At 41.5% G+C, this 23360-nt stretch overlaps 1 protein-coding gene across 13 annotated transcripts; it reads left to right on the top strand.

Moving 5' to 3' along the window:
• Positions 1–141: 141 nt before the first annotated feature.
• LOC100821637 (BTB/POZ domain-containing protein At5g41330) lies at positions 142–18506 on the top strand. Of its 13 annotated transcripts, none has more exons than XM_024454727.1 (14): positions 142–352; positions 442–551; positions 617–686; positions 1068–3517; positions 4933–4998; positions 5130–5285; positions 5863–8175; positions 8786–8993; positions 9094–10157; positions 12781–12997; positions 15422–15516; positions 15768–15830; positions 17114–17227; positions 17696–18022. In XM_024454727.1, the coding sequence occupies exons 5-7, from the start codon at positions 4934–4936 to the stop codon at positions 7313–7315; spliced, it is 1674 nt and encodes a 557-aa protein (XP_024310495.1). In that variant the 5' UTR covers positions 142–352; positions 442–551; positions 617–686; positions 1068–3517; position 4933; the 3' UTR covers positions 7316–8175; positions 8786–8993; positions 9094–10157; positions 12781–12997; positions 15422–15516; positions 15768–15830; positions 17114–17227; positions 17696–18022. The 13 variants fall into 13 exon arrangements, 12 of the variants coding, with proteins under 12 accessions (XP_024310495.1, XP_024310492.1, XP_024310487.1 ...); XM_024454724.1 differs by having other exon boundaries at positions 17573–18022; XM_024454719.1 differs by lacking the exons at positions 15422–15516; positions 15768–15830 and having other exon boundaries at positions 1476–1539; positions 3406–3517; positions 17573–18022.
• The last annotated feature ends 4854 nt before the right edge of the window (positions 18507–23360 follow it).

The raw sequence follows: 23360 nt of genomic DNA, 5'->3' as shown, positions 1-23360 counted from the left end.
TTACAAATTGGTTTGCACCTGAGTTCTACTTTGGCGTTGTCAATTGCAAAATCATGATATAGTTTGTCTGGCATATGTGTTGCTGATATTGGGTGGAGAGAAATTCAGAAAATTTGTACCTATTGCATATGCTATATATGCTACTACTTCAGTAGGTTACAAGTGAATTGTTAAACCTTGTCGTGCTTATAATACTTGGCCAAAAAAAGAAAATCAAGATTGCCAAGTTTCTTTGATTACAAAACCGGAGCTCGTTGCCTGCCCTTTGAAGTTCCTGGGCGCTCCGTCATCGACCCCTCTAGCCACGCCGTACCTTCTCCTGTACCAGCAACGCGAGCTGTTTGAAAACCAGGTGCTTACCTGGTTGCCCCACAGTCATGATATTCTGTGGCATATCCCTGCTGATTGCGCTGACCATCTCTCCGATTGCTATCGTTTCAGGATTCCGGCTTCCGTTGAAAATGTTGGATGGAGGAGAAGTTAGTGTTGTACATGTTAGAGGTGAAGGCTCATGAGGTGTTGCTACTGGACCGATTCAGTTTGTCCAACAGGTGCTTGACCATGCTCTTTGTTTTCTTCTCTCCTTGCATATATGCTTATTTGTTTTTTTCATTAGCTGGAATTTCAGCTAGATTTGGAAGCCAACAGCAGGTTCATCAACGATAAATCAGACGATCATACTGAATGTGCGTTCCTTTCTAAATTCTTTTCATGTGGAAACACTAATATTTGTACATGTTTGTTTGTACTGTTGCTCAATGCATATTCATGGCAGCTTTTCACGTGGCTGCCAGAGTCGCCTGCAATTAAGCATACATATTTTTGCAACGGTTTGGTCAGTATGTACAGTTCTGCATGGGAATGTTGAGAAATATCAGCATGAAATCAGTTTTTCCAATATTAAGCGCATATCTTTTATTGTGAAAAACATAAACTATTATCTTGAAGTGCAACATCAAATGGTTCGACACCAACTCTTATGCGTATCAGTTTGTTGCTGCGATTTGCTACCACTTATATTGTGCATGTAGCTGACCTGAGCTAAATAACCATTTTTTTTCTAATAGGTTCCAGAAAATTCAGTTGTGTGATGGATGCCAAATGGCATCATACTTGATCGGCATGCCTGGCGCATAGATGTTTTCTGGAAAAGGACTCATGTGTGTCTTAATCAGACATGATATGGAGTTTGGCTGTCCAATATTTGCGCCTTTAACGGTTCAGCTATGCGATTGAGAAAATGGCCAAGATCGCTCATTCTCGTGGAGCTAAAATCCTCTAACTTCGTTTAACAACTCCTGTTCAAGTCCTAAGTAACTGACATTGGTCAAATCATGTTTTTTTTTTCATTATGCAAGCAGTAGGACATGAACTCAACATGATGAATGAGTTACTTTCAAATGTTTTCTGATCCATGGGTGCACTATTTGTAGCTCTAAAATTAAGCTAAATTGTTTTCTCGCTTGGGTCTGCAGCAGGAGCAACCGTTCAGTGTGTGGAATATGGATGCCTCTTTACGAGTGCTCACCTTTATTCCTGGTATTGACAAACACAATCCCACTTTGGTGTGTACTGAAGTATCTTTTATCTTGTTATATATATGGACAATTCTCGGTTACTTGCATCAAATTCATTTTCCTTGCCATTTCCATTAATTTTGGGTCCTCTCTTGAAAATGCTTGGTTTTATGCAGCTATTCAATAATGAGTCTTAAGCTTTTTCATGCCATGCTGCGCAGCCAAATCTATTGCTGAACAGTGAACACCAAATTTCATATTTATAGTGGATCAAACGATTGTTACGGATTTAGTTCCTTTAGCTTTTTGGACGTCTTCTCTGCTTTCTTTTGTAGGTGCACGAGTTAAGGAATGCCATGTGTTCTTTCTCTTTACCTTCATTACTAGCTTTGTTTTTGGATTTAACTACATAGATGATGTATTTGCAGATTAATTTGAATGTTTCTTTGTTGACCCAGAGAATATTTGTTGAGTCCCATTGCTTTTCTTCAAGAAGGCGTAGTATGCAAGTTAATTTGTTCCATTGATATGTTGCTTAGCATTTATTTATTATTCCTCTTTCGGGAAATATTACGCGCGCACGTTCGCTGGTTAGTCCGCGCGCGCGACGTCACTCTCGTTGATCGATCGCAGCTAGCCTGAGCAGTCCATCTTGGTTGTTAGCTGCATGCGGGAAAAATGCACGCATGAGCATGCATGCATGTAATTTTAATTATAATTTTTTGTTTGGAGTTATGAGATATAAAATCAAGTGCCAACAAAACATCCATATTGGCATCAGCACATTTGAAAGTTTTTTTTGCCTAATATTCAGAATCCTTTGTAGCTTAAACCGTCTGCTCTAATCAAAATCTGGTTTCGCCTTATGTTATCGTCAAGGGCTTTGAACTAGATATCACTCGGAAATGGTTCGACAAAATTTCACCATGTGGTAATTTCTTTTACAAACACGACGTTAACTTCATATATTATGATTGTCCTACTTTGTCCGAACTCACCGCGTGGTAACTTGTTACTAACGTGGTTGAAATTCCATATGTTATTTGGGTGGCAATATTAATGCAGAAGTCACCATCGTAATTTGCATGAAGTTGCCACGTGGTAGTTTATTATTAACATGGTGGCAGTTTCATATATTTTTAGATGGTAATTTTAATGCTCAAATCAGCACCGTTCTATTTTGTATGAACTCACCACATGGTGAAAACTCCATATGTTATTTGGGTGGCAATTTAATGCAGAAGTCACCATCCTAATTTGCACGAAGTTGCCACGTGATAATTTATTATTAATATGGTGGCAGTTTCATATATTATTAGGTGGTAATTTTAATGCACAAATCATCATTCTATTTTGTAAGAACTCACCACGTGGTAACTTGTTATTAACATGGTGACAACTCCAAATGTCACTTGGGTGGTAATTTTAATGCAAGTCACCATACTATTTTGTATAAAGTTGTCGTAATTTATTATTAAAATGGTGGCAACTTCATATTATTATTGGGTGGCCTCAGATGAAAAAAGATTGTCAAAATATATTCATATGACATATAGTTTTGAAGCCCCCTTGGAATATAAATATCTGTGAAAAAGGACCATGAATTAGGTACATAATTTGAGAGCTAAGACATTTTAAAGTTTTAAATTTGCAGAAAATCTATACGTTAACAATTTTGGCTGCTAGCTACTTTTTGCATGCATCAGCTCACATGCGTATAGATGCATCGCATGCATCTGGTGTCGCATGCCATGCCTGCGGCGTCGCCCCCCAATGCAATAGCGCATCATACGCGCTGTATTTGTATCCTTCATCTTTTGCACCGATATTTTGTCCATGTAATGCTACAGTCCTCTTGTCACCTTCACCTCCGTGCATGCGCTCCCAGGAATGAGCATGGGACGCCGTGGGTCCAACGCTTCAATTTTGTTTCAAGTCACGCAAATGCCAACTGCCAAGGTTCTACCATAGGTGCCTTCTTCCGTGACTGAATACACAAGGTAAACACTAGAACAAGAAGAATCTCTCATATTTCTACTTTGTTGTGCTTTCATTTTGTCCTTAGAAAATTCACAAGGGAAATCTTTCTTAGAACAAAATTAGGTGGAGAACTGCTGGTGGTAGCATGTAGGTTTCGCTGGCTATGCAAAGTATATTTTTTTTAGCCATAGTTGTGTGCTTTGTTCTGTAAATCCTTCTGCGTGTTCCTCAACAAACATAGTTACTTGCCACCTCGCTCCTATTCTCTTAACTCTAAGCTGTGCCCTGCATCCCGTTTTCTCGTTCTCTGCCTAAGAGTAGCAACCTCTTTTTTGTCAGCTTCATTTTTACCAATTTCGTTTCAAACAAAAAGATACATTTTATTTTGTTGATCTCTTGCATAGTTTCTAGATGTGCTGGTTTGGATGGAAAACCCAACATATTTAACATACTTGTTGTTATGTAACTTAGCTTCTTACCTGGAATCAAATGACACTTAGGCCTCGTTCGGTTGTGACCTTCGCTGCATGCATTGAGAGGGGTTGGACTGAATTTGACCTAAAATCTTATCAATCCCTCCCAATCCCCACTGGGATGGGAGTAACCAAACTGGGCCTTATGAGTAGGGTATTATGAGATGTATTTCGACAACCTGGTGTTGATTGTACCTCGTCATGGCTACAAGTTTTATTGTTCGAAAGAGTGTTCCCATCACTTGTTCCAATGGACATTGTAGTGTTTTATTTTGATTGTGCACAACATGGTTGGTTTCGCTGCAAAATTAAAGTCAAACCTACCAGGTGGCAAATTAAATCCACACCTGCACATTACACAAAGAAGACGTCCGTTTCTTTAGAATCTGGAAGTTTTTTTAAGAATCTGTAGGAGAGGCTCCGACCGAGAAAAAAAGATATGCACAAGTATGTTTAGGAGGGACACAAGACACACTAAGAGCGAAAGCTCGAACAGGAAGAGGATTGACTCTAATTGACAGACTAATAAAATCTAGCCAACCTCTAATAGCAGAACGAGGACCGTCCCCAAACCTAATACTTTGAACATATCAGCTTTGAAACCACTGAACCATCTGGGCACCGAGTGAGGCATATTGCGAAAGATGTCATTCCGTAGCATCCGACAGAGGAAGAGTGAAAAGATCAAGGAGGCTCCTTAAAAGGACCACATCATGAACAGTAATTGCGCTGTCATTAGAGAAGGAAAAGCAACGCTAACGTAGGTTCTGGAAAGTATAAAACTAATCAAGAATCATACACAAAGAATGGATGTAATTCTATTCATTAGATTAGATGCTGTAAAAATAATATTTCTAGCACTCTACATTTTGTTCAAGAAAGATTTTCCACAATCCTCGGTTTTATTACATTCTATGTAGACTCGACATCACTAACTTTTGGGTCTGGTTTTGGTTTCACAGGATGTTGGGGTGTGCATTCAGGCTGGGATGCAGATTCGAATGCAGGAGGGTTCCTAAACATGCAAGGTGCTTCTACCACGGTTACGTAATTAAGATCCTCATCTTCTTGTAGCGCTAGTTGATGCGTTGGTCCTGTGATCTATGCAATGGTTCCTAACTTGTTGCCGATTCTCCTCTTTTGCTTATACCCTTGTCAGTTGTATAGAAGCATTTTTCTCCTGGAGGTTTAAATTTGCATTAATGGAGTTGTGCTGGGGGAGGAGGAAGGAGGGCATGTCAGTTTCTGGTTTTGCTCCCGGCAAACGAGAAGCTGATCGACCGCCCGGGTGTGTCAGTGGTTTCTGGAAAGCTAGGTATGTTTGGTTTGATGCCAACTAGCCAAGCCAAAAAGTTGACAACTGCCTTAAGAAAAAAAAATTGGTTGGCACTTGTTTTGTTTGTGACCAAAATTTTGATTGTCAAAAAGTTTGCAAAATGAAGGTCGAGAAATCCTTGACCGGCAAGCCAATGCTTGTCCTCATTTGTTAAGGCATCTTGGTTACTAAACACATCCTAAAGCCAATATACTCGGTGGTATGTATCCCCATCAAATACATTATGATACGTCATGTACAGGAAACAAAAATCATAGTTAAACATTCGTCAAAACTCGGTACCTCGTCGTGTACTTGGCCATACATGTTACTCTTGTTTATGTGGGTAGATGCTACATCTGGAGGTTTGGCTTTCGAAAAGACCATTAAATCAGTTGGCTTCAACTTTTTTTAAAATTTCAAGTTGACGAATTAGAACAGTTGGATCAAGATCAATGAGTAGATTTCATTTTATCCGCCTGTTTTTATCGTCCATTTCAGATCTCAAAGCATAAATGACAGCGAAACCGTTTCTTTCTCACCGTTGGGCCTCAACTAATTCTTCTTCCCTGGCCAGGTGCTCATCACAGTCCTTCCAAGTCAACGCCAATCCCACCATGGCCTCCACCTCCGTCGTCACCCTCAACGTCGGCGGTGAGATCTTCCAGACCACGGCAGCCACCCTCTCCCGAGCCGGCTCGTCGTCCCCGCTCGCCGCTCTCGGGCCCTCGCCCCCTAGCGCGCCGCACTTCCTCGATCGAGATCCCCGCCTCTTCGCCCTCATCCTCTCCTTCCTCCGCTGCGGCCGCCTCGCGTCACCTGCTCCTCCCTCAGCCGCTCTCCTCGCCGAGGCTCGTCACTTTGCGCTCGACGGAGCTCTCCTCGCATCCATCTCCGCGCCGTCCGCCTTCTCCCCCCTGTCCCTGCGCCCATCCGCCCTCCTTCCCCTCGCCGGTCGCGCCGCTCCCTCCGCTGTGGCTATCGCCCCCTCTCCGCACTGCGCCTCCCTCGTCGCCGCGCACGGCGGGGTCGTCACCGGATTCGACGCCGCGCTCGCCTCCCGCAGCACCGTCCTCACGCCGCTTCCTACCGTCGACTCGCTCGTCGCCGTGTCCCCCACCCTCGCCCTTGCTGCCGCCCACGACTTCCCCGGCGTCCACCTCTGCAGGTTCCACCAGGGTGACTCCCCCGTCTCTGCAGCTCCGGAGGTGCTTTCGTGGCTCGACTCGCCCTCTGCCTCCGTTCTATCCATGCTCGCCACGCCGGCCTCACAAGTCTTTGCCAGCTTTGAGTCAGCTCGCCGGAATTCCAGCGCGGTAGTGGCTTTTGACATGAATTCTTTATCACCGGTGGTGGAAATTGGCCGGAAAGAGGTATTTGGTGCGGACGTTGAAGCAGCGATACCACCAACAAAGCTTGGTTGGCTTGGTGGGTACAATCTCTTGCTTGCCGCCGGGTCACACTCTGGGCCAGCTGGAATGGTGGGGGACATACGCCTGTGGGACGTCCGAGCAAGCTCGACAGTGCCCGTGTGGGAGAACAGGGAGAAGGAGGATTGCTTTGCAGATGTTGCTGCATCAGACTCGCTATCGTCATTATTCAAGGTGGGGGCTGCATCTGGTGAGGTGTTCATGGCTGACTTGAGGAGGCTTGGTGGTGGTGGTATCTGCTTGGAGCCTTGGGTGTGCATTGGAGATGGACAAAGGGCGGAAGCAGCAGCAGCATCTCGCAAGAAGGATGGAAATGGTTGTAGGATTGAGTGCTACCGCAACTGGGTGTTTGTGGCACGCGGCGCACATGTTGAGGTGTGGACGCAGGTGGAATTGACACCAGAGGCTTGTCGGAAGAAGGGGATGAGGAGAAATTGGGTTGGGAATGGGCCATCTATGGTTTCGAAACACGATGAGGAGGGGGTAAGGGTGAAGGCCAAGATCGTGAGCTGGGCCTTTGGAGGCAGCAGGATGGCATTGGCTAGAGTAGATAAGCAGTCTATCGAGGTGTGGGATAGTGCTTCTGAGCAATATCAGTGAACACCTGAATAGAGAAGTAGACTACAAGTGTAAGAGATCTCAATTTCAGTTGTTATTCTTGTTCATCTATATGCCTGTAGTTTTTTCTGTGTTTGTTCTGTGATGTATTCTAGGGGCTTAGATTCTTGAGTACAATGCCTGAAAGGTATTACTCCCTCCGTTCCATAAAGTAAATTATTGCCCAAAAATGGATGTATCTTTTCCTAAAAAGTGTCTAGATACATGTAATATTTCGACAAGAATTATGGAACGGAGGAAGTAGATGATTTCATTAATGTTGGGTACAGTCTACATTTTGTGATTACATCCATTACTCCCTCCGTTCCATAAGGTATTACATCCTCCTTTAAAGTAAATTATTGACCGTTCTGGAGCCAGGGTGGGCCTTCTGATGGTCGATTTGTTTACTCAAGTTTATTGAGTACGTATGAGAAGCCTCTCTACTCTGTGAGATCCATGAAAACATGGCTCTTCCTTTGAAATAAGCTTCCTAAATTCCAAATTTATTAATCCATGTATTAATTTTCGTAAGCTTTCCAGGAGACACCTTCTGGGAATTTGTTGTTTCCTTTCATTTTTCTTTATGTTTACTTACAAATTGGTTGCTTCCTAGGTTTCAACAAAACTGGTGTGTCAGTTGATGTTTTTTTAATAAATATAAATAGTATGTATATGTTACAGGGGCAATTGTGTTACATAAAGTCTTTAGGTGTTCTCTTCAGTTAAATTCTTTAGTTCAATTGTTGACCTATTCAGTTGCGCAGCTTGACTCTTGGAGTTTTCAAGTTTATCTATTATATCTTTTTCCCAGCACTTTCTGGCATCTGCTGCATTCTCTATCTTTGTCTACAGCCATGTTGGTAAGCTTCGCTAGTGTATGCTATGTTTTCCACCTCAAAATTTTGCTCATACGCATCTCGGTATTGTACTGTTGCTGAATGCATATTCATGACAGCTTTTCACGTGGCTGCCAGAGTTGCCTGAAATTGAGCATACATATTTTTGCAACGGTTTGGTCAGTATGTCCACTTTTGCATGGGAATATTGAGAAATATCAGCATGAAATCAGTTTTTTCCAATATTTAGCGCATATCTTTTATTGTGAAAAGCAGAAACTAATTATCTTGAAGTGCAACATCAAATGGTTTGAAACCAAGGGTGTGTTTGGGACAGCTCCAGCTCCACGGATTTGGTAAAGTCATTCATAGCTTCACTTTTTCGTGGAGCTGCAGTTGTTATTAATTCAGAAATGCCACAACATAAAACTATAAAACATCTTCCAAGTATCCACAACTCTAGCTCCATGAAAAAAAATGAAGCTATGAATGACCAACTCCACCAAATCTGTGGAGCTGGAGCTGTCCCAAACACACCCAACTCTTGTGCTTATCAGTTTGCTGCTGCGATTTGCTACCACTTATATTGTACATGTATCTAACCTGAGCTAAATAAGCATTTTTTTTCTAATAGGTTCCAGAAAATTCAGTTGTGTGATCAGTGATGCATCCCAAATGGCATCATACTTGATCGGCATGGCTGGCGCATTGGTGTTTTCTGAAAAAGGGTTCTTGTGTGTCCTAATCAGACATGATATGGAGTTTGGCTGTCCAACATTTGCGCCTTTAACGGTTCAGCTATGCGATTGAGAAAATGGCCAACATCGCTCATTCTCATGAAGGTAAAAAATCTCTAACTTCGTTTAACAACTCCTGTTAAGTCCTGAGCTGTAAGAATCTGACATTGGTCAAATGATGTTTTTTCTTTCATTGTACAAGCAGTAGGACGTGAACTCAACATGATGAATGAGTTACTTTCAAATGTTTTCGGATCCACGGGTGCACTATTTTTTAGCTCTAAATTAAGCTAAATGGTTTCTCGCTTGGGTCTGTAGCAGGAGCAAGGAGTTCAGTGTACGGATGCCTCTTTATGAGTGCTTACCTTTATTCCTGGTATTGACAAACACAATCCACTTTGGTGTGTACTGAAGTATCTGGACAATTCTCGGTTACTTACATGAAATTTGTTGTCATTGCCATTTCCATTAATTTTGTATGTTAATGATTAGTTCATTGCTGATCAGAGCTCAAACACGGTTTTTGGGTCTTCTCATGAAAATACTTGGCTTTATGCAGCTATTCAATAATGAGTCTAAGCATTTGTTGGATTAACTTGAGTGCTTTTCCATTCTCTGACACCTTCTTTATGCTATTTATCATGCCATGCTACACAGCCAAATCTATTGCTGAACATACACCAATTCATACTTATAGTGCATCAAACGATTGTTGTGATTTAGTTCCTTAGCTTTTTTACATCTTTTCTGCTTTCTTTTTGCCTATTGCCGCTGCACGTGTTAACATGGAATGTCATGTGTTCTTTCTCTTTACCTTCATTACTAGCTTTGTTTTTGGATTTAACCACATAGATGATGCATTTGCAGATTAATTTGAATGCTTCTTTGTTGACCCAGAGAATGTTTGGTGATTCCCATTGTTTTTCTTCAAGAAGGCTTACGCCTTGTTTGGTTAGGCTTAAATGTGGCTTAAATGTTGCATACACCATCATCTAACAATATCAAGTCCAAAGCCAAAGCACCTAAATAGGTGCTTTGTGTGGCTTATAAGCCAAAAACCAAAAGCCACATTTAAGCCTAACCAAACAGGGCCTTTGTATGCGAGTTAACTTGTTCCATTGATATGTTGCTTAGCATTTATTATTCATCTTTTGCACCAATATTTTGTCCATGTAATGCTACAACCCCCCTGCCAGCCTCACCTCCATGTTTCGAAGTCGCGCACATGCCAAGGTTCTACCAAAGGCACCTTCTCCCATGACTGAATAGGTAAACAGTAGAACAAGAAGAGTCACTCATATTTCTACTTTGTTGTGCTTTCATTCTGTCCTTAGAAAAGTTATAAGGGAAATCTTGCTTAGAACAAAATTAGGTGGAGAACTGCTGGTAGTATCATGTAGGTTTTGCTGCCTATGCAAAGTATTTTTTTAGCCATAATTGTGTGCTTTCCAGTAAATCCTACTGCATGACCTTCATAAGTATTGCTTCAAGGACAAATTTCTTAGTCAATGGATGTGTATGTTCCTCAACAAACATAGTTACTTGCCACCTCGCTCCTATTCTCTTAACTCTAAGCTGTGCCCTGCAGCCAGTTTTCTGTTTCTCTGCCTAAGAGTAGCAACCTCTTTGTTGTCTTGTCACCTTCATTTTTACCAATTTTGTTGCAAACAAAAGGGTACATTTCCTTTTGTTGATCTCTTGCAGAGTTATTAGATGTGCTGGTTTGGATGGAACATGTTTAGCCTACTTGTTGTAATGTACTCCTAACTGGAATCAAACGACACTTATGGGTAGTGTGCTTTGAGCAATTGAGCTTTATTTGACCGCCCGGTGCGTATTGTACCTCGTCATGGCTACAAGTTTCATTGCTCGAAAGAGTGCTGCCATCACTTGTTCCAATGGACATTGTAGTCTTGCTGTATTATTAAGAACACCTTGGTTGTTATTTTGATTGTGCACAGCATGGTTGGTTTCAGTATCAACTGCAAAATTAACAATAACCAACCAAAGAGGAAATTACACTGTGGGTCCATGAACTTGATAGCGATGTTCAGTTTCATCCATTAACTTGAAAACTGTTCAAATGACTCGCTAAACTTGGCAGCTTTGTTCATTCTAGGCCAAATTCAGGTGAAATTCTGTCACGATGGCACGTGACGTGGACCTGACCGGTGCGGGAGGTGGATTTTCGCAATTTTATGGTTATGGACCATTTCTGTTTAACCCCCTGAAAACTCTTGGAACCCAACTTGCGGTCCAGCCATCAAAGCCATAACCCTAGCGAGACAAAATCCCAAATCGATCCACAATCTTGTTCTCTAGGCCGGCCGTTGCTCTGCTGAAGTTGTTGCTGCCGAACCCATCGACGGAGCCGTTCACGTGGACGCCGCGGATGCCGCCCCGAAGTGGGTTCATCTGCGAGGGCAGCGTCTCCACTTTCTGGAGATTCCAAGGGGCTAAACAGAGAAAGTACATAACCAAAAAATTACGAAAAGCGCCATCACATGCCGGCCAGGTCCAGAACACATGCCAGCTTTGCCGAATTTTGCCTGAATTTGACCATTTGGACTAAAATGAACAAAGCTGCCAAGTTTACTGAGTCATTTGAACAATTTTTAAGTTAATGGATGAAACTGAACATCGCTGCCAAGTTCATGGACCCACAGTGTAATTTTCTCCCAACCAAAATAGAAAGCTTAGCTTCCAAGAACATGACACTAGAACAGAGGGGAACAATGTCGGCTTCTGCTGTTGGTTTTGACAGTTTGACTAACGAAACAAGTTTGACCTACAACGATAGTGGTATTTCGGCATGCCAAAACTGAATTGTGATCGTATTTTGGCAAGCTTTGTTATTTAAGTGTTTTTATAGTGGTACTATGTCAATTCTCTCTAGGAAAAAAATGAGGAGAAGAGATGCAGGAAGAAGAGACACTCGTGAGGAAGAAGAAAAATAAATTCTTGAGTGGCTAACATGTGGGACCTTTAGGTCAATTCGATGGGAAAGAAAATACAGGGACCAGTTATTGGGAACCTGCCGGATAAGATACCATTTGTTTTCCAAAAATGTATATCTATATATGTTTTTCTGAAATCTAGATAACTCAATACTACAGAATAACTTGTCACCGACGACTATCTAAGCTTGTGCACCAATGGGTAGCCTTTCCGTCAGTGACATGAGGTATTGAGGTCATTGGTGAGAAACCATCTACAGACGTTTTTCTTTTTAACGCATATAGATGTATGGGGAAATATCACGTGAAAACCTGAAAACTCCACCCGAGAGCTGTTGGATCGAAATTTCACGACGCAGATCAAAAGTGGGATTGCACCAACAACTTAATGCAATTTTATGCAAAACCGCCTGTCTTTCCTTTGAAGCTAGGTAAAAATTGGGCAACTGAGAGAAAGACGAATCACCAAATCCCCAATCCCCTGTCTCTGTCTGATTCCATCCCCAGCGACGAGGGGGCCGCCGACGACCAACTGGGGCGCCGGCGCGCCGCAGCCTCAGACGACCAACTGGGGCACCACGAAGTGACTACACCGCTAGTAGCAGCGACGTGGCGCTTCTCACCCGCGGGCGGCGACGGCCTGGACTCCGCGCCCTGGCGACGGTTGCAGAGGCTACCTACGGTGGCTTGCTTTCCTTGTGGTGGCACTGGCCCCAGGCGACCGGCCGGCCTCGGTGATGCCCCCCGCGCGGCACTGACCCGAGGCGACGACGGAGCTCTGCTGTTTCCTGAACCTGTGTTGGCTGCAGGCTGCAGCTGTGTTTTCTGAAGCTAGACCTGTTGTGTTGCTGTACATGAAAGTTTGCTAAAGCTGTTTTTTCCAAATCGATGCTTAGTAGCTGAATCAATGGTTAGATGCTTTGCATGATGTACAGATTTGTGGTCGGCGGCGCGGCGTGGGAGGAAGAGGACGAGGAGGCGTGCCACGACGGTGAGGGTCAAGGACGCCGGCGAGGGCAGGGCCCGCCGTCGCCGGCGACGGGGTCGCACGCCGGCGGCAGGCCGCGGGAGGCGCGGCGGCTGGGCGAGACCATCGCCAAGGGCCACAACTATGAGCTTATGCTCAATTTCCAATCTCCAACTAGGCATCAGGTACCCGCACCTGCCCTGGTTTCTTGATCTCCGTGGTTCTTGATGTTATCTCTTCAACTAGCACCGACGAAAAATATGTGAAATTTGACGATCCATTGATGAGAAGGCAGGGTGCTCTTTTTGGGACAATTGTATGGTTCTAAGTTCCTTCGTATATATCTTAGATGATTATTACCCACTGTAATAGTAATTTAACAAAGCATTATGAGCTTCAGGTCGTGTTCCAGTACTTCCTCTTCCGGAGTGTATTTGTGAGTACATGAAATTCATGGGAAAATGAGTTTTTTTCTTGTGAGCTGTTTCTCTATTAGAAGATGAAGAGATTCAGTCAATAAGATTGTCTATTTGGTGTGTGAGAACATAACCTTTTAACCATATTGAAATGACGCCTTTGTAATAACAGGATAGATTGCTCCAAATTGCTCTTTCTAAGGTATACCAAGTGGCAGAATTCTAGAGTTTGGTAAATAGATGTCGAAGTTCAACACATAAGCTGTAAATAGGACAAAATAACTTGATCCTGACATGCTATAATGCCACATGATGGTTGAAACAGAACATAAGATACCTCCATCTTTTGCATATTTAATACTCCCTCTGATCCTAAATTCTTGACTCAAATTTGCCCAAATATGAATGTATCTATTCTTAAAAAATGTCTAGATACATGTAATATTTCGACAACAATTTAGGATCGGAGGGAGTATGTACCATCAGGTTAGTGCATGGCTTATCAGTAACTTTGTACCTAATTGGATCTTGTATTAATTTTTTTATATCCCTTCCATCTAGCTCTATGGCTGGGATGTAGTTCTTGCTGCTTTCGTCTTCCTCCTATGTTCATCCTTAAGCTCACAACCACATTTTTTAAAGATTACATGTAAGCCCCATGTCATGGAGGGATCAATCCAAACATAACGGGTAACTACCACTTGTTCAACTGGTACCGTGATTTGTGATAATTATTCATGGGATATATGGTAGGTTTCAGTAGGCATAAACCCAATTAGCGCAAACTGAGGTCAGAAGTCTCAACAAGGTAATCACCAAGCCTCTACACAACCAAGTTGCACTGTCCAGGGTCATTGGTCCCTGTGAAGAACGCACCATTGATGAGGTACAGTATCAGATGTGTCACTATTGAACATTAGTTAAGAAGCCACACACATAAATTACAAAAATAAATATTATATCAAAGCCCAAAAATTCCAAAGGTACGTCACGGAGCAGCGAAGCGCGCTGGCCTATCTAAAATCCTATCGTCAAGCTACTTGGTTTTTATGTTCACATAAGCATGAATATTTCTCCTCATCGTCTGTGGTACCCTGGAGCGGGCCATCTTACGTACACTTTGGCGGAAGTATTGGAATGCCCTTGATAACATACTTTCTCTGAAAGCTTGCAAATTCCTTTTGAACAACCGTTCTTATGATTAGGATCGTAAGTTATAAAAAAAGGTCCAGTTTCATAGTTTCAGGAGGTGTATTGTCTCCTTGCGCTGATGTAACTTAAGAGGATTAAATGACTGGCCTTGTTTAATTTATTGTACGTTCCAATTCTTATACAGTCGCATGCCTGAGTAATTTCCTGTCCAAGTGCAGCAAGTGAGCAGTACCAAAACACATTATTAATTAACAACCTGCATTTCAAATCCAAAAGCGCATGCTGAACCTTTTTCCACTTTCGGGGTTCACCGTAGAACCGTAGAACCAATGAGAATGTTACATGTTCTTTTTCTATTTGCGGATCTGCTGGGAATATATTCTAGCGGTATATTTTAATAGAAACAACGTGGTAGATGTTGGCATTCATTTGTTTTTAGGACTTCAAAGAGAGCTAAATCAGTTTATTTTCAGGTCATCCAGAGTTCCAGACTGCTAAGGGACAGTTCGTTTCTGCCCTTCCCGGTGGGGAATGACAGGGAAAGTTTGAAAGTCAGTTCAATTTCACCAGATTCCCTGTCGATCCCTGCAGGGATTGCTGGAAACGAACAAGGCCTTAGTGGGGGCTAAAATGTTAGGACCTGTGGTGAATACTAATGTAAAATGTCAGGATTTATAAATAATAATATAATTTCAGTTTAGTTTTATATGAATAGCATTAGAACTTCTCTATTTGATAACAGTAGCCAAGTACCCTGAATTCATTTTAATATTGAAGTGTTTAACTTAAGATTGACTGATCTACCGGGTCTAACTAAAGTTGCTTTAGCCTTTAGGTATGCGAATGTCCATTAATCTTTTTGCGCACTCTCTAATTTATGCAATGTTCACCCGGAATTCAATTCAGCGTGTTGTCATCTTCTTCAGAGGGACAACCTGAAAGCATTGTCCAGAACACTGCATGGTGTGCCTACATGCCATACATAAGATGTGCGTGTAGCTGTTTACTAATGGAGTGACACATTTCTACCTTCTTTTGTAGCCAGAATGTATTATACTTGTTATATCTCCTTCTAATCAAGATATAGCCACATCTGATGCGATTAAGCTTGCTGGGCATGTTAATTAATCCAGCTGGTACGAACCAAAGTTCAGCACTTACTTTACTGGAATGTACTGATTCTATTAGCTGATGATGACAGCATGCTTTAGTGTGATGTTCTATAATTATGTATTAACTTTGTTCTATATGTTTATATGCCTATCATTATCTTTGCCGCATTCATTTGGTTCAAACATTTTGGCACCATTAGCACCTGAAAATAGCTAATTATCATTGAGGAGAGCCCCCAATTCCCCATGCATAATTCAACATATGTCCATTCCAGGGAGCTAGAGCATTTAAAAAAAGCCTAAGCCTGATGGAAGAAAGTTTGATATAAGATGGCCAGGTTATTTTGCGTCCGATGCCAATTCATTGAGCCTACTTCATTGTATATTTAGCACAAGTGTATTGATTAGTTAAGTACCCCCTTCTGTTTCAAAAGCTTATGTGTTTTGTATAAACATATCATGGTTCATAACTATTGTTATTTTTTATGCTTTATTTTCTGCATACTAGGACTAATTGCCATCGTTACTGGCAAGTTATCACTGAATATAAATATTGTGCCATTGTTTCCCTTTTTTTTACCAGTTGCCATTGTTTCCCTTTTGTTGTGAATTATAGTTTTGGTTATATTTGAGCACACATTGACCTAATCAATCCAGGTACAGCCGAGGAACGCGACAGTCTTCTAGAGGCATGCCTTCTTTTATCCACATCAATTGTGTTCATGATTCTTTTTGTTGCACGTTCACGGGCATTGACTACAAAGATAATTAGATACAACACGTGTGTGTACAAAAGAAACATTCTAGCGATCATAAAACGCCACCGTATGTCCCAGCAAACAGACCTCGCCACACACACACACACACACCCCACACGGCAACACAACACCTGAAAAATTTAGTTCACTCTATCCACAGGTCAAACAACGCCACAGCGAAGCGCGGTTATCCATCTAGTTTTTTTCTATAACGCTGGAACTTTTCCATACACGCCTCAGTAGCAGGCGGCTGAACACTGCTCCGATCCTTGGATACCCACAGAGAAATCTTGGTTTGCTTGTTGATCCATTAGTTGGATCCCTACGGAGCATTCTTGGTTTTCTTGTTGATCTGGTGGATCTTTTTTGTTTTACCTCTTTCCTGGATCTATTTTTTCTCTAGTTTTAGTTCGTTGTTTGGTTTCATGTATTTAACCAAAAATCGTTTTCCAGATTGGAGCCTCACTGTGATACCTGTTTTTTAGTGCACTTTGAAGATTAACCGGGTTAGAATTTTTTGTCCGGACATTCCAGATCTTGCTTTGATTTTGGCCCGCACAGTGATCTTTTGGTAGAATTTTTGGATCAAAATAGCCATGGCAGTGAGAAATTGTGAACTGTGTGAATTGCACTGCTAATTACTTTAGCCTCTTATTGGAAACATTATTTCGTACCTTCAGATATCAATCCATAATGGACAAATTGGCGTACATAATATGGTTGGTAATGCTAGAAATGTTGTGGTTATCGATTCAAACTTATGTTGATTTGAGTCTCACTAATTTGATCTTTTGAGACTGGAACGGGAGAGAATTATTTCCGTATTTGTTCATCCAAATAAGAGCATTACCATTTTATTTCAGGGAGTGTGAAGGCTAGGCTCTGCTGCTCCTGACTTGTCCCATGTTGGTCTACGCATTACAGAAGACTACTTGGAATATCGTCTTAAACAGTGGGACAGGGCTGTTGGCGTTCTGGTAATCTTTTGAGCCCATGGGAATGTTGACAACCAAAAATTGCAACCAGAATTGCTAAATAATCATCAGTTTAGTAGAAACTAGGGCTGGCTTATTTGCTTATTTTCAAAACTTGGCACCTTCTATTCAGATTCCTTGTTGGAATGTAGAGTTTGCATAACAAAAGATATCAAATTGATCCATATATTTTTGAAATGTATTTATCTAGCAAATCCTTGATTTATGTTAGATCAATTTTTTTTTGTTAATCTTGAGTAGAGTGACTTATTCTTTAGTTCTCATTTAAGAAACTCTTACTGCCTGGAGTTTGTTAGCATAGTTACTCGATGAACTTTTTTTCAACAGATAGTTGGAGAAGCTTGTGGGGTCTCTGAGCTTAGGGTGTTTATGCAGTTTGGCACATTCAGTATAGATTACCTACAGCAATAAAACTCCTGTTGGGTTGCTTCTGAGAGTTTTTTTCTCCAGCTTTTGGATCGGATTCCACCTCCTACTGAAGATCTTAAGAAAAAAGGAATTGATTTCTCTTTACGGTTTAAGCTTTTGGATCGGATTCACCACCACTTCAGCTACTTTTCTCAATAGCCGTGTACTTAGACTGACCATACATTTTGAAGTCATTTGACTTGACATGCTGGGGTCTTAAAGTCAAACTACAGAGAAAGGGATAGAGCTTCAAAAATCTTTACTGAAACTACTTTTGCTTTAATCTAATGTATGAAGAATGGATGCGCCAGTGATGTATAGTTTCAGCCTGCTGTATTTGTCAGAACTCAAAAATCATTTGCCTTCGAATGTACTCCCTCCGATCCATGATAAGTGTCGTTTATTTAGTATTCGCACCGTTTCATATTAAGTGACTCAAATTTGCCCAAATATGGATGTATCTATGCCTAAAAAGTGTCTAATACATGTAATAAAAAGTCACTTGATATGGGACGGAGAGAGTACAATTTTAGTACAATTTTGTACTAAAACAGTGACACTTATTATGTATCGGAAGGAGTACTATTAATCATGGATAATAGCAAGATTGTGGAATAACAGACTCTGCCCTTGCTCAAGGAGAACCCGGTGGCGGAGATGTACAATAATATGAAAAATTATGTCGAATTCTTCCCATACTAGTGCTCCATGTAAATGCATCCATGAATTCCGAAGTGCTTGGGGAAAAATGTGATGTCAACCATCTGTAAATGCATCCATGAATTCACAGAGGGTGGAGAAATTTAGTTCTGTATCACTGTATGTGTTTGTACAATTATCTTTATTTGATTTTTATCAGGAACACATGTATACATATACTAATTATTTGTGATGAGTTTGCGAATGGAAATCTTGACTAGATTTTGAATTTTCAGTTGAAATCCTTGGTTTTCTTCTTGTGCTAAAAAATTAATTTCGGCCAAATTTGCCTATGGTTCCGGCTAAATTATTAATTTTGTACTCCTGGTGTTGTCCGATTATACTTCTCGTGTTTCTGCCAAATCTTGATAAAAATTCATTTAGAAGCTTATTGGAAGGTTTCTGTTACTTCTTGATCTCGAAAATGTTGAAAAAAATGATTTTTTGCTTGATGTGATCTTTTGGTAGAATTTTCAGATCAATTTTTTTGTATTTGTTTATCCAATTATCCTGATCGCTGTTTGCATGTCTTTTACATGTCTTTCTGTTCCTTGCCATTTGAGTTCCCAACAGATTGTGTTTGTGTTAAAATGATCTGATTTGCTGAACTTAAATAAAAATGGCATTTGTTCAAGATATGGCTGTTGAAGAAGAAAGGTATTTGTTCAAGTGAATTATGCCTATCTGTTGTGCCCGGGAGTGGTATTTCGTAATCATGGATATAGAACTAGTTCGAATACTGTTTGTTATTAGACAATAAAATAACATAACCAAATAACCCGTTTGTAATTCCGCATGGCAGACATAAGATAAACGTTAGGATTTTTTTTAAATCATTTCAGGGTGTTCTTATGTGAAAAAAAAGTTACTCCCTCCGACCCATATTACTTGTCAAAATATTACATATATCTAGACGCTTTCTAAAAGTCGGAAGGAGTAATTATATTTAGCCTAGACGGAATAAACCTATGAGCCGGAAATATGGATGGTTCCGGTTTTCTGTAATTGAAAAAAGACGAACATATTGCAAAAAGTAATGCTGGTTTGACACTTTGACCGAAAAAATAAGTACACGTGTGCTAACAAAAAAGATATCTGACTAATTTTCAACGGAGATTCTAAGTGGACTAATTTTCAACGGAGATTTTAAGTGGGGCACGTGCCCCACTTGGTCATCTTGCGGCGCGTGCCGTTCGATCAGTTTCCTCGCGTCCTCTTTTCTTCCTTTCTCTTATTTTCCTTTTCTTCCGATCGCGTTTTTTCTGTCTGCACTTCTCCTCCCGATTGGAGCAGGGCGCGCCGATTCTAAATCCCGAGCAGCGCGCGGCGGCGGAACAGGAGATGTACTGTAGTACCGCCCGTGAGTAGGAACGGGTAATCAGACAAGTAGACACAATTAAACCAGTGAGTTCGCATATGAGGGTATGTATGCATTAATAACCCGGCAATTAGACACGTTAACATTGCAAGTAAGTGCAGTTAACATGGCAAGTAGGTGTTGTTAAGCCCGTAAGTAGGCATGAACAACCTGGCAAATAGGCATAGTTAATCTGGCAAGTAGGCGCAGTTTACCTGGCAATTAGGTGTGGATAAACCGGTAAGTAGGCGTGGACAACTTGGCAAACAGGCATAGTTAACATGACAAGTAGGCACAAGAATTAACCTAGCAAGTAAGTGTGGATAAGTCAGAAGTAGGCATGGACAAATTTTATTTTATTTTTGAAATTTGGCGTGGAGAACCTGGCATTTAGGAAAAGTTAACCTGGCAAGTAAGCATAGTGAATCTGGCAACTAGGCACAGTTAACTTGACAATTAGGTGTGGATAAGCCAGCAAATATGTGTGGACAACCTGGCAAGTAGACACGTTTAATGTGGCAATTATACATAGTTAACCTGGCAGTATGCATTGCTAACTTGGCAATGATGCGCAGCTAACCTGGCAAGTAGACATTGCTAACCTGGACCTGACAAATAGCCATTACTAAAGTGGCAAATAGGCTTGTGGATTAGTCATAATTAACCAGGCAAGTTGGGATAGTTAACCTGACAATTAGGTGTTGCTAACCTACCAAGTAGGCATACTTAATCTGGCAACTAAAAATAATAGTTAACTTGACAAGTAGGCTTAATTAATTTGCCAAGTAGGCATTGCTAAGCTGAACCTGAAAAATAGCCATTGCTAAAGTGACAAGTAGGCATGGTGATTCGGCATAATTAATCTGGCAAGTAGAACCTGACAATTAAGCATAATTAATCTGGTAATCAGACGGCTTGCCTGTTAACCTGACAAGTAGCATGATTAATTTGGCAAGTAGGGATAGTTAACCTGGCAATTAATCATAATTAATCTGGCAAGTCGTGATAGTTAACCTAGCAAGCAGGCACGATTAATCTGGTAAGTAAGTATAGTTAACCTGGCAAGTAGGCATGATTAATCTAGCAAGTAGGGATAGTTAAGCTGGCAAGTAGACATAATTAATCTGACAAGTAGGCATAGCTAACATGGCAGGTGTGCATATTTTGGCTCTAGCGACCATGTTATTTGATCTAGTTGTCATTTGGCAAGGGATCAAATTATTTTATCGTGTCGCCGTTTGCCAAATCCTTTGCCCCATGGTCAGTTGCCACATTCCGTAGCCTTTTCGTGCCAGTGAGAAAAGACGGGTCAACAAACAAAAGCGGTTGCTCTGTTGTTGTCTCTGAAAAGCAACGATGGCAAAAATGAGGAAATACATGCGCTGGATGGTAACTTACTTACTTTTGTCAAACGAAGACACAAGTGCGGCACAAAATGAGGACAAGCAAGAACCGGTAAATATTTACAGCAGCACGAGAAATGGTTGCTTGACCTAGCGTGTATTTGCAGTTCTAGACAAAGCTACTTGAGCACTGGCCCGTTTCTGCCATGGCTGGTCCTCGCAAGGGAGCGGGCACGTGGAGCACACCAAGGCGCACGGGGCGCTTGTAACAGCCCGAGACCAACCCTTTTCCTTTTAATCCTTTTTGACTGTTTTGTAATTTAATTATCTTCATCATCTTATCATGTTCATGTCATCATTAACATGTTGCCATGTCATTAGCATCATGTCGCATGAAATAATTATTCATTTGCACGAAGCTGTCTTTAATGTGCTTGCCTTTTCGCGTGTTCGCAAAAGCCTAAAACTATTTTTGTAAAAATCCTATTTTGTTTGACAAATTAATTCGGGTTTAATTTGACATATCGCATATACACTAGTGTTGTGTTTGGAGATTTGTTGGTACTTTGCATACATATAAGACTACGGCACACGTCTGGAGTGATCATTCTGCGGACACTGAACCACTACCAGTTGTTCCCGCAACTCTTGAGTCCGTACGACGCTTCGGCCGGGCTCTCGTTTCGGATTAGACTCAGTTGGGTAGTTCCCTGGATTAGTTGTGGGGCTTAGAAACGTCGTGTCGCCCAATCCTGTCGACACATATTCTTGTGTGTTCCTACTCGAGTGGCAATAAAGGTTGGACGAACGTGTACGGGTAAATTGGCACACCCTACAAGGATAAATCTTTCGGAAAGCCGTGTCCGCGGTTATGGACGACTTGGTTGGTCATTACTTGATCATAGAGAACTTAACCAACTTAATCTCAACAACTTGACTAGTAATTAGGGATTATTCATGGATATGCTTAAAACTGCTTAAGTGTGAGTTTCCTTTGGATTGATTCCTCACAGGGTGTTGAGGGGTGATATGAGGATTGTGTTGTTTGGTGTTTAGTAAATAGGTTAATCACCTCACTTGGTAGACGCTTCTTATCTTCTACTTAAATGATGTCATTAGTGTGTCTCTCCAGATATATCTGCTGCTGCATAACCCCACTTTACCCTCCTTTGAGACATGTTACATACTAGCATAGATCTCCCCGTAAGTCTTGCGAGTAATTTGTACTCAGTTGCTTTGCAACGTTGTTTTCTTCAGAGGTTCCAGCAGAACAGGTGAGCCGCTAGCTTCTTCGTGGAGCACGACGTTGGATTCGATGTTTAGCCAAGAGATCCAGATCAGGGTTCTGAGACTCGTGGCGGGTTTCCTTCCAGCTTCCAGCCTCTTCAGACCATGCTGTATTCTTGTCCGTACTCGGTCATAATTCGCTGATGTAATGATGTAATGTTGGGACATGTGTCCTCTCTTTGTAAAATTTGTTATTCTGCTACTTGTATGAGCTTTGTAATTACTCTCTTATATAGAGTTTTGGTAATGATATTCATGTTGTAAAATCCTGCGATGAGCACATTAATGCGTGTATGTATTGAGGTGTTTATCGTAGGTTAAGAACCTGAGGCTTGAATTATGCAAATGTTAGCAATTTGGAGCTAAATTGTATAATTTCGGTCCCGAGGTCTTACAGCGCTCCGCGGTTGCACGGAAAACGCCGCTGGGTAGATTTACGTGGGGCACGCCGCTGGCTAGTCCCCTCCAATTATCAATGCCTGAACAAAGAGCTGATTAGCTTTTTTACTAATACCATACCCACTTTGATTAAAAAAAATGCTGACTCTGACTGCAACGAGAGCCAGACCTGCAAACCCTGCGTAAACGTCATCTTGGAAACCGATGAACAACTTGTGCCGCGACATGGAATTAATGCGGGTCTCGGACTTTGGAAGCACTGTTGGAACATGTGAGCTCTAGTGGCACGGTCGGCACACATGGGCCAGCAGATGGGTGCAGGGATGAATACCGGAATGAAATTACAACATGGGCCGGGGAGAATACGCGTTGGAGGGCCCACGGGGGGAGATCCGAGGCTTCATTCCACGGCCGAGATAACGATACCCATGTTGCTCGGGACCTAAAAGGATTTTCCGATCGTCGCTATTGTTTGGTGTCTTCATTTAAAGCTTTATTATCCAGTTATTTTTTTTCTCCTTTTGTAAAAACTATTTTCTTATTGTCGAAACTTGGGCACCACCTGCTGTTTTATGGCTATTTTATTCTTTCTCTTGTTTTTCTTGATTAGAAGAATACATGT

Source organism: Brachypodium distachyon, chromosome 4 (assembly GCF_000005505.3).
Source record: "Brachypodium distachyon strain Bd21 chromosome 4, Brachypodium_distachyon_v3.0, whole genome shotgun sequence".
Taxonomy (NCBI): Eukaryota; Viridiplantae; Streptophyta; class Magnoliopsida; order Poales; family Poaceae; genus Brachypodium; species Brachypodium distachyon.
This window is presented reverse-complemented; position numbering and strand designations above follow the sequence as displayed.